The 11,442-nt window shown below is 34.7% G+C and overlaps 3 protein-coding genes across 3 annotated transcripts; 2 read left to right on the forward strand and 1 right to left on the reverse strand.

Moving 5' to 3' along the window:
• Positions 1-1,036: 1,036 nt before the first annotated feature.
• On the reverse strand, positions 1,037-5,101 carry LOC120253036 (psbP domain-containing protein 5, chloroplastic). The gene is made up of 11 exons (XM_039261279.1): positions 4,986-5,101; positions 4,712-4,878; positions 4,394-4,514; positions 3,809-3,858; positions 3,645-3,712; positions 3,298-3,396; positions 2,518-2,577; positions 2,361-2,420; positions 2,191-2,245; positions 1,732-1,781; positions 1,037-1,450 (listed from the first exon to the last, which is right to left on the reverse strand). The coding sequence occupies exons 1-11, from the start codon at positions 5,093-5,095 to the stop codon at positions 1,352-1,354; spliced, it is 939 nt and encodes a 312-aa protein (XP_039117213.1). The 5' UTR covers positions 5,096-5,101; the 3' UTR covers positions 1,037-1,351.
• A 178-nt stretch (positions 5,102-5,279) lies between these two features.
• Positions 5,280-8,023, forward strand: LOC120253029 (dnaJ homolog subfamily B member 4-like). The gene is made up of 3 exons (XM_039261266.1): positions 5,280-5,818; positions 6,213-6,622; positions 7,264-8,023. Exons 1-3 carry the CDS (start codon positions 5,654-5,656, stop codon positions 7,700-7,702), a joined length of 1,014 nt encoding a protein of 337 aa, XP_039117200.1. The 5' UTR covers positions 5,280-5,653; the 3' UTR covers positions 7,703-8,023.
• Positions 8,024-9,125: 1,102 nt separating this feature from the next.
• Positions 9,126-11,196, forward strand: LOC120253166. The gene is made up of 5 exons (XM_039261482.1): positions 9,126-9,326; positions 9,432-9,539; positions 10,338-10,408; positions 10,491-10,556; positions 10,642-11,196. The coding sequence occupies exons 1-5, from the start codon at positions 9,263-9,265 to the stop codon at positions 10,912-10,914; spliced, it is 582 nt and encodes a 193-aa protein (XP_039117416.1). The 5' UTR covers positions 9,126-9,262; the 3' UTR covers positions 10,915-11,196.
• Positions 11,197-11,442: the final 246 nt, after the last annotated feature.

Raw genomic sequence — 11,442 nt, forward strand, 5'->3', positions numbered from 1 at the left:
AATTTATAATCAATAAATAAATTACATATATATATATATATACCAACAAAAAAATTAACATTTAAAAAAATAAAATATATTAATGTATTATGTAAATACTTTTCTAAAAAAATTTAATTTATTAAGAAAAATAAAACAATAAATGAGTGTAATTTTTATTATAAAAAAATATAAAAATTAAAAGTATTCTAATTAAATAAAAAAAATATAAGAAAATTTAAAAACAAAAATAAAAACTCAATTGAGATATAAGAATTAGTGAATTAGATTTCTTTATTTATTTTTAACAAAATCAACCAAATAAACAAATAAATAAATAAATAACACGAAAGAAGTTTGATAATTATATATTAATATATTAAATTTATAAATATTTAAAAAAATGTAAAAATAAATGACCAAAATTAGAAAACTCTACTCGTATATAAGGTCATTTATCGATTTAAATATCAAATTTGAGTAGGGTTTTTATAATATAATTATGAATTTAATATTATATTTGCTTATTATTAATTATTATAATATTTTTTTATATTTAATTATTATTTCTGGGTTCAACTCGGTTCGAGCCGGGTTGAACCCATCGACCGACCCCGACTGGCACGGGGTCATTCTGGGCCCAGGGTCCCGACAACCTTGAAAACAACAAAAACCAACATTTCACTAAATGTAGAAAAAACACACACACACACACACAACAAAACGGTTTCCTCAAAACCCAAAGACAAAAAAATTTTTTAAAAAAAAAAAAACTAATCCGTGAATATATCCTACTCCTCGTTGCGTTGCCCATGGGTGCCCCACTAGCCAAGATCCAAAGATCTTTAAACTGCAGAAAACAACTATAATGGAATAGTGCAACTTTTCAACCGTGGATAATTTTTTTTTATGTCATTACCGATGTAATCACCGAAAATTGATGAATATATATATATATATATCAAAGGCTAATCCAAATCATTTGCAATCTGGCCCGTTACGTGGCTCAATGATGGAGTGCTTGGTGGCGCCAACATCAATCAGACGTTGATCGGAGGGAGGGAACCACAGAATTCAATAACAATAAATCAATAATACAACAAACAGCTAGCGGCCTCTCATGTCTGCAGGGAGGTAGGCTGGCTGGTCACATCAGCACGACTTTCAAAAATGCACACACAGCAAAGGTGGCAATCAATCCACACAAGTTTATTGACTTACAGAATGGAGAAAGAGAACTGATTGCTCTAACTAATATCACTCACTGCTCAGTATTGAAAAAAGATAAAACGATAAAAAATTGGAGTGACGCTCACTTACAAAAAATTGTCAGAGTTTAAGTCATTTCTAAAAAACGAACGATAAAAAATCATCACCAAAATCTCCAAGGATCCTTATATGGAGGAACATAATTGTCTGTGGGTGGAACAAGGCGAAAGGAAGCCACTGTTTTCTCCAAGTAGGGTCCCATCTGCATCACAAGCAATTTCTCTCTGAATATCACTTGAGAGACTAATCATTGAAATAAATATTTGCAATTGATGACATACAACAACTCATCATAGAATAATCATTAAAGAATGCAGATATTTATTAATTATCAGGTTGATGAGGGTCATGTCAAACTACTTATAGATGGGCATATTCAAGAGAAAACACTTCATGAGATTGAATTGAAAAAGCTGTGGTTCATGATAAGGCAAAGATAATGAAGGATGTGAAGCATAATTAACTGAGCACTGAAGAACTTACAAACTCCCATTGCTTGCTTAAAGTTGAAGCGTTCAAAGAGTATAAATAGCCTGTGATAAAATTAAAATATAAGAAAGCAGGAATCAGACAACATGATACTTCTTCTGGTATGACATTTCACTATATAATTTATTTCTTCTAAATAACTTAGTTCTCAGAATTAGGTGGTGAAAGTTAAAACTGTATTGCATTTTTTAGCACATCAGTAATCATACGTAACAAAATTCATGTCAACTGAAGATCCTTTATATATATGGTACATATTTCAGGGCATAATAAACGGCAATTCATGAGCAAAGAAAAATCGTGGAGTTTAATTATGCCAGTGATAATATAATATAGGAGAAGAAACTTCAGATAGGTTGGATGATTTCTCACGTATATTTTAAGAGATTACTTTTGCTCAGTGTGAAATAGCAGTGAACACAATTAGTTTCATGATAAGGCCTTTAAAATTACCATCTCTCTCAGCTGTCGCAGCCAGATTATGCCTGTAAAGGTTGGATTCTTGCACCTGTTAGACATCAAAAACATCACTAAATGACTACTGAAAGCCATGCTCTTTATTCTTTGTAGAATTCAGGCCAATCATTTCCCTTATTGTAGCTAAAGTGAATAAAGAAACTCACAGTCGGGGTGGGTGACTTTCGAACAATGTACTCATAGTACCAATAAGGCTCACCATCAACCTAAAAGAAGTGACCAAAAAGCCACATTACAAGGGGTGTCATAAAACCAGACTTAGTTCAGGAGAAAAAGGACATGTGAGTAATTATCTTAGCTTACTATGCTTGAATGTGCATCAAGAACAGAACTCTCAACCATACGCTGGCTTGTTGCAACTGGCTGCACAATAATTGCTTACCGTGAGACCACCTAAATATCATACCACACACAACATAACAGCCAAACTTACCAATCCCTATTGCTATATGTCTAAATAAAGCATGATAAACATCATTTTGGAGAAATTATATAAAGTTTAGATGTATGGATATCATCCAGCGATGCAGAGATATATATTCACTTGAAATGAGCATATGAGTCTTATTCAGAAGAAAAAAAAAAAAATCCTCGTGCTATTTCATTGCAGAGCGCAGGCTTCATACAAATCAATGCAAATGCAGGTTAACCAAGTAACATAAAATTTAGATTCAAAGGAATGGCAGAACTGAGAACCTATTTGATATATTCCGATGGCGCATAGCATTAAAGCTAAAAATAAATAATGTGGTTTATTAACCGTTTTAAAAAAAGGGCACACTGTATTGAAGTTAAAAGTTGGCAAGGAATCAATTGGCAGGAACATTTCTATGCCCATGCTTACATTTTGGATGGGTAAAGCAAACATATAATACAATTTAAGACCATAAAAAGTGTTTTGTCCATATAGGGTGACAATGAGCATTTTAATTATGAATATATAATACAATGGGATCATGTAGTTAATATAATAACAAGTACAGTATCTTCTCCTTCAGCTATATTCATTCAGCATGCTAGTTATTTATTGATTGCAATAAGGATATACTATTGATTAGTATAGTATGATTGAGTAGTTTATACCAGAGCAGACTTGTCAGACAAAACAGAATCTGCAACATCTTTTGCATTCCAAGTGTTTTTGTCTTTTGAAGTGAGAAGACGTGAATTGGGAGGACCAACCTGCACCAAAAGTATAAAAGCAACAAAGCTTTAATTTAAATTATTTGCCCACTAATGGAAGGAAACACATGAACGGTGCAAAACAAGAGGCCGTACATTCTTTATGAAGTCACTGAGGAAGAAAAATCTGGGCTTACTTGTTTGCACCCTTCAGGTGCTTGCTTCCATAACAGCAAACAGAACTGAACTCCACATTAATCTAACAGCTGAACTTTCTGTACAGAGATTATTTAGGATTTAATAGTTACCGATACAGAAATAACAAGGTTATGGATCATGTCAACACGCTCAGATACAATTCGCTGTCGAGCATTAGCTGTCCAACATACATTTATTCAATAAGTACATAAAAGCAGATCTCAAATGAATGAAAATTAAAGTTGGATTCAATAGAGGTGTTTGGTCAACTTACGTGAGAGTGGTGCAGCGGATGAATATCGTTCTGGTTTTCTGGATTCCACCCTTCAAACAATTAAATAAATAAATAAATGAAACGAGTGTATGAGGCATCCAGGATGATGTGTTCTGCTAAATAAAAGCTAAGATATGCATATCCTTGAATGCATCTGCTGCTTTTAGATCTCCATAATAAAAATAAAAATTAAAAAAAAATGTTTGGAAAGGCTCCGTGGACTAGACTAAAAAAATCAACATTGAGGACTTAAAAATCATATATCTTTGACAAAATGCCATGATAAATCAAAATTCCAGCTTTGAGCAATTTTTGAGCACAAGGTTGTCTTACTACTGAATGAAATCATAGTATACTAACAAGGCTACAGGCTAAGCAGCTTACAAAATTCATTGTAATGTAGCAAACTTCGAAAAATCCCAACACTTTTGGAGTGGCAAATTTTTGATTATAAATGAATTATTTATTGCCTGAGAAGATAATATTTCAAGTTTCAAATGAGTGATATGCAAATCCCCAAGCAGTGAAGACATGTAAGCTTCAACTTTAGCAAAATGTGGAACGTGATTTGTCATAAGAATGCACCATTTGAAGGAGAACTTCTTCTTAGGCAACTCCATAGGGTATTGGAAAGAATAAGCATTTATGTCATCAACAAGTAAGCCCATCTTCACATCTTCATTCAACTCAACTTCAGCAAGCAAATCTGCAAAAAGAAACCCGGACAATGACCAAACCAAACAACAACCACTTTGAATCATGTGTGAATCCACCTTCCAACTAAAAAGATACAATCTTTAAATCAAATTACTATTCAGAAACTTACAATTTCAAAAGAGCGGATTTTGGAAGTGAGTGACATTTAAAAAAAAACAGAATAAAACTAAAGAACAAAATTCATACCGGAGGGTGGGAAGAAGACAGCCGGGTGGGAGAAGAGGCCAAACAGCAACAAATCCCTTCTCAGCAAGCTGTTTCTAGAATTGGGAATTTGAGAAGAGTAAACAACAAGGTTGGCTTTCTTTGAAGATTGATTTTTACCATTACTTCTAGAAATCTGGCAGTGATATCTGAAGCAGATGAAGACCAACCAACAAGATCAAAATTTCAGAATGATAAAAAACAGATAATATTTCGAAAAGCAAAAAAAGAGAACAATTTGTGAGATTGTAGTTACCTAGAAGAAGAGAGAAGTGAGCACAGAGGAAAGGAGGGAGGAGGGGAGAGCAGAGCTGTGGCCATGGTGCTTCCGAGCTTAGACATTGCACAACATCTCATGTTATCCATCTTCCAACACGGTAACAGTACTGGGCCTAAGCCCACTAAAAACGGGCTTAGGTTCTAAGTAATATATATATATATATATTAAAAAAATAAATAAATAAATAAATATTTTTAAAAAAAATGAAAAAAAGGTAGACAAATTGGCCTTCCACAGAAACGCGGGTGCTCGTTCGTCCGTACCAACCGTTAGCCGACCAAAATGGCGGGTAAAACGGCCCAAATCTCTATTCGGCCCGGTTCAGTCCGTTGTGCGGGAGATTGCTTGCCTTATGCCTTTGTCCGTTGCTTCTCCTTCTCCTCCTCTCCCTCACCTGCCTCTAAAAAAGCTCCCAATTTTACCGTCAGAATCAATGGATCCCTCCATTTTCAAAGCATTTCTGATGATTTTTTCTCGAATAATCCAAGCATTAATTCCAAATTCCCATCTTTGAAGCAGTCCTAGCTCCAAAAATTTGTCTCATTAGCAGATTGCTGATACAATTTATTTGATTAGTATTGAGCTTCTGCTAGAATTGGAAGGAAGGTGATTTAGGGTTAGGGTTTCATTGGAGTGGGTCAGAAATGGGGGTTGATTACTATAACGTATTGAAGGTGAACCGGAGCGCCACCGACGAGGATCTCAAGAAGGCCTACCGCAGGCTTGCGATGACGTGGCACCCCGACAAGAACCCAGGAAACAAGGTGGAAGCCGAGGCCAAATTCAAGCAGATTTCTGAAGCCTATGAGGCAATGATCTTAGATCCTTGTTTGCTTTCTCTCATTGCCATTTGATTTTCCCCCCTAGAGTTATGATTGTTCATTCTGATGAAAATTAGCAAAATTGATTGCAAATTAAAAGTTATCCAAGAAATCAGAATGTCTGTGCCTTTCTTTACTCTCTGTAATGCTTAAAGTTAGAAACTTTCCATGAATTTTGAACTTGCTCTGGTGCTTCTATTGTTTTATCACAATCTATGTTTTATGTTTTCTTGGCCTTTTTTAAAGCAAATTCAATAGAATTCAACTTGCTTGCAGCTTGTCTCTTTTAGGATTGATCAGTTGTTTCCATGTAAAACTGAGTTTCCATTAAGGATGTTTGTCAAATTTGTGGGCATTTTATGTTCGGTTCTTTTTGTTTTAGGTCTTGAGTGATCCTCAAAAAAGATCAGTGTATGACCAATATGGAGAAGAGGGATTGAAGGGCATGCCTGCCCCTGGTTCTGCAGCCTCTGCAGCTAATGACTTCATATTCAATCCTCGCAATGCAGAAGATATATTCGCAGAATTCTTTGGGAGTAGTCCATTTGGATTTGGTTCCATGGGGCGTGCAAAGTCCATGAGGTTTCAAGGAGATGGAGGGAGCATCTTTGGTAGTTTCGGCGGGACAGAGAATGTCTTCCGTTCATATAATGAGGGTGTTGGAACTGGCATGGGAGGCCATTTAAGGAAAGCACCACCGGTGGAGAGCAAACTGCCTTGCAGCCTTGAAGAGCTTTACACTGGTTCAACCAGGAAAATGAAGATATCTCGAAATGTCCTGGACGCAAGCGGGTATAACATGCATTTTTATTCTTCCACCTAGACATATCATTGTCTTTCATATTCAAAGTTGGAAAACAAAGGTGCACACTTTAGTTAAGTAATAATTGCCAAGCTATGTGATTTATTGATCAAATCCACTCAATCATGCCCATAGTTCAATGCATCGATTCTTATGTTGTTATATTTATTTTCAGGTAATTTACTTATTCCTTTCTCTCAGAATTATTATATTTTCTGCACCACTGCATGTGTATCCCAAATGCCATGCCAGCTCCGATATGATGTTCCTTGCACATGCACATTATCTTTGTCTATTAACTTTTAAAGCGTATGTATCATGACTTCACAAGTTCATATAAATTATGTTGCGGCTTTTAAGGCATCCACTCTAGATACTACTGAGTTTGCATTTAAATGACAACGCTTGAAGATGTTCATTCTAACTTCAGATAAAACCAGTGTAATCATCTTCGTATTGTCATTGCCTTCTAGTAGATATTTTTAAATTAAGCTTACGTGAATTTAACCAAAGCATTTCAAGACCAATTCCTCCATGGGTATGGTTTGAAATGATAATTCTTGCATCACAAATCATTTACTGATTGTGGATCTTTGCTGCTTTTGTTTCTTTTTGTCGCAATTTTATCCAGACGACTGGTGCCCGAGTCTGAGATACTAACAATCGACATAAAGCCTGGATGGAAGAAAGGAACTAAGATCACATTCCCTGACAAAGGCAATGAACAAGTAAACCTCCTCCCTGCAGACCTTGTCTTTGTGATCGATGAAAAGCCTCATGAGGTGTTTAAGAGGGACGGCAATGATCTTATAGTTAACCAGAAGATCTCATTGGCCGAGGCATTGGGGGGAACCTTGGTGGAGCTCACTGCATTGGATGGCCGTGAGCTATCAATTCCAGTCAATGACGTGGTGAGCCCAGGGTTCGAGCTTGTTGTGGCCAAAGAAGGAATGCCAATTATCAGGGAGCCAGGCAGGAAGGGAAACTTAAGGATCAAATTTGAAGTCAAATTCCCCTCCAGACTTGCTCCGGAACAGCGTGCAGGTATCAAACGAATACTTGGCGGTTGATACCGTGCTTTTGCTTCACAATCAAACAGACAAACAAAAAGCTAGTGAGTATACTTTCACTAAAATCATCACTAATAGTGAAAAGAGATAAAAGGAAGAAGAAGACAACAAGAAACCATGGCATGTGTTTGTTGATTCTCTTTGTATTGTTTGTTATTGTGACAAGCCTGGTGCTTGGCAAGCACTCTTATGTTTGTTTGTATATTTTGGTATCAAGCTGCTTTGGTAGCCGGCCATTGATATATGGTTCTTTGATGATTATAAGCATTTCTTGTATCCTTCTTAGAATTCCCTGTGGATTTTATTATGCAATCCCTTATGGAAATCCAGACGAATTTATTTAGCATGTTAAATATTATACACAAAGACAAACTAGCTTCATTGTCACTATGATTATGATGCTTATTTTATTAGAAAAGCCAAACTCCTCCATTAGAAGTTATATATGTATATATTAGGCCACTGAGAAAATGACTAATTTTATGTGTATCTTGATAAGGAAAAGAAAATTATTTATTGATTTACTTATTGAAATAAGTTTTTGTTTTCTCATACACAATTTTTTTTTTAATGATAAAATGGATAAATAAAAATAAAGTACGGACATATACAATGTAATTTATGACTATTTTTACTATAAGTATTTTTTTTTTTAATGATTTTAGAGATTTAACTGCATAACCTTATAATAGGTTATAATCAGTTGTTGAGGTTGTTATATATAATTTTAAAATTTTAGAAGTTCACATTAATTTCCTATGGTTTGTTCTTTTTTAAAAAAAAAAACTCGAACGCCAATTTTCCTTAAGAATTTATATGGTTTATAATCATTTTATTTATTTATTTATTTGTTATTTAGTTATTTTTATTTTTAGTTAAAAAAAATTATTTTTTTATTTTTTTATTATATTTATTCATTCAATTTTTTGTTTTTTTTTTTGAGGAAGTGAATAAACCAAAATTTTTCAATAAAAAAACGAGCAATTAAATAGAGTTTCAAAGTAGACAAACAAAATAGAAGAGCAAGAAAACAAATCCATTAGTGTTGGATAGACGAAAATAGTAAAATGAAAAAAATAGAAGCTAAGAGAATCTAAAGCCCAAGGAGTTTGTCTTCGTCAGTCATAATCAATTAATCGTCACGTCAAGTTGGGTGTTATATCACCAGAATCACACTCACAAAATCCTAAAAACTCGAGACTGATGGTTGTATCTTCCCACTTGATTCCCTTTTCTTTTGATAATGCTGTAGACATTAAAAAAAATGAGCATGATTAATTTTGATAATTAAAAAAACTAATATTTGAATTATTATTATTATTATTATTATTATTATTTTATTCAACAAATCAATGCCTAAGGCATATAAGAAAAAAATTTTAAATTTCTCGGGGGTTTATAAATAAACTGCTTTCTTAGACAGAACCCGGTTTATGTTAAGCCTTAGAAAAGCCCAAAATCATCAAAACCCGCGAAAAAAGCGCACCAGAAATTAGGGTTTAAGCGCTTCAACGTGAACTACGGTTCCGCTGCTCTTCTCCATCGATTTGAAGCTCTCTAATGGCGTCCACGAGCAAAGAGCTTCTCGATTTCTCGGATAGTTCTTCGAAGCCTTCCGTCTTAGGTAATTATCGCAGATCTCTTTCTCTCTGCTCTGCTTTTTGTTTGAGATCTGGCGATCAAAGGTCGCAAATTTATGCCTTTTTTTTCGTTGATTTTTTTTTCTCAGAATCTCTTCTAGTTAGTAACAAGGACTGTAAGACTCAAAGAGAAGAAAAAAAACGCGCTGTGGATCAGAAGAGAAATCCTTTGACTGCTGTGGTTCCTACAAGCCAAGGTTTAGATATCTCTTATTAGCATGTTTTTTTATTTAATTTTTGTGATGATTGTTTGAAAATTCATGTTTGTTGCATTGAGGCTTTAAAGATAATCTTTTCGGTCTTCATTGGGACTTACCACCTTGTGATCTGTGGGGATTGGTCTACTTATTACTCCATTTTCTTGGTGTTTTATAATAACCAGTTTCTCTACATCATCAATGAATAAGAGAAAGAGAGGATTATAGATTGCTGAAACTGGAATTGTAACTTTAAAAATAGTTATAGATCCATTTGATTAGGAAGATTTCCACTATATATCAGAAAGGTTGGGGTTTTTTTAACCCTTCTTTTCATGAATTGGGTTATAGGGAAACGTTTTCACTAAGATTATTTATCCTGGGGATATTTCTTTTTTTCTTTTTTTATTTAATTATTCTTTCATGTTTTGATCATTTATGGTGAGTTTTTGGCCACATTTGATGTTGATATATTTGCTGGTTTCTCTCTCACCCTCATCACTCTTTTGTTTCTTTGGAAAATTGTTTAACCTGTGATTCATAAGGTAACTGGTAGGTTTTTTTACCAAAGGACTTATTGAATTGTTCTCATAAACAAAATTTTATTTAATCTAGTATCTAGAAAAATGGTCCTAGAAGAATGCCTTTTCCACTTTGTATAGCTCTAGTTCGATCGACTTTTCATTCAGAAAAAGGTGAATATTTCTCAAGTGCCTTGACTAGAATGGATAGTAGCTGGTACTTTGGCCCCCTCTTTTTGCTCCATCTCTCTATAAGTCTGTTAGTTTTCACTTGCAGTTCTTGGTAAAGTGAAGGACTTCTTGGGAGTCATGGCTAAAGCTAATGAGAAACTGGAGCATGATGTTAAGGTATGGACAGGCTTTCTCTTGGAAGCAAAACACTAATGGTTATTATTACATTGCTTTTGAACAACCAATTGCTCTGTTATAGGAACATTCTCGCGCAAAATATGATCTTGAATTTCTTGATGGAAATGAACAAGAATGCATCGAAATGGTAAATCTGTCTGTTGGCCTGCACAACTAGTAAGCTTCTTATGTCTATTCACTGCAAGCTAATACCCTGTTCAAAAATTGGATAGGATTTGCTCCTGGGCATTGCTGATCTTCATAATCAAGATGCTGTAGCAGCAGCAGAGGTTGCCATCGGGAACATTCATCCAACTAAATCCTCTACATGCAGCGATTGCTCAAGCTCTGATGATACAGATGAAGATGGAGATGAAAGTGAAAGTGAAAGTGAAAGTGAACATGATGATTCATTTGACAAGTCTGAGAAGCCAAATTCAGATAAAAAGCACTCGTTGGGTAATAAAAAGCCCAACAAGCGGCCGAAGATCATCATGCTGGATTAAACAAGTAGAAATGGAGATTAGGATGAGCTGTTCAATGATCATAAAATGTTATTAAGTCTGTGCAGCATGATTGTGTCCATCGGAGAATGATACAGCTTGTGGGTTTGCACAGCATTCTGTTACTTCCGTGGTAGTAATAAGCTACAGATAGGAAGGCAAATGATCTGTTCATGGATGATTATGTTGTGAGGATCTTTTAATTATGTGGCATGATTTATTTCATGTTCAACATGTAACGAATGATTCTAAATGTTATCTTGACAATTTTGGTTGTGTGCTTCCTGGAGTCATCTGAGTTTTGTAGCAACCAATCTGTTGATGTACCTGTTCCGGAACAAAGTTGAAGTCGAAAAAACTTAAGAATCCAAGAATTGTTGCCATGGTAACTTGTTCAAACAACAAATTTGTTTATCAGAAAATGCAGCAAAATCCATTCCAATGGGGATGAAGATCACAAGGAGAAAATTCACTCTCCTAAAGTTGATAATCGACATAAATTCCAGATAAGTGGCTGAATCTTTCTTTGCA

The sequence above is a fragment of the Dioscorea cayenensis genome, chromosome 26, assembly GCF_009730915.1.
Source record: "Dioscorea cayenensis subsp. rotundata cultivar TDr96_F1 chromosome 26, TDr96_F1_v2_PseudoChromosome.rev07_lg8_w22 25.fasta, whole genome shotgun sequence".
NCBI classification, from domain to species: domain Eukaryota; kingdom Viridiplantae; phylum Streptophyta; class Magnoliopsida; order Dioscoreales; family Dioscoreaceae; genus Dioscorea; species Dioscorea cayenensis.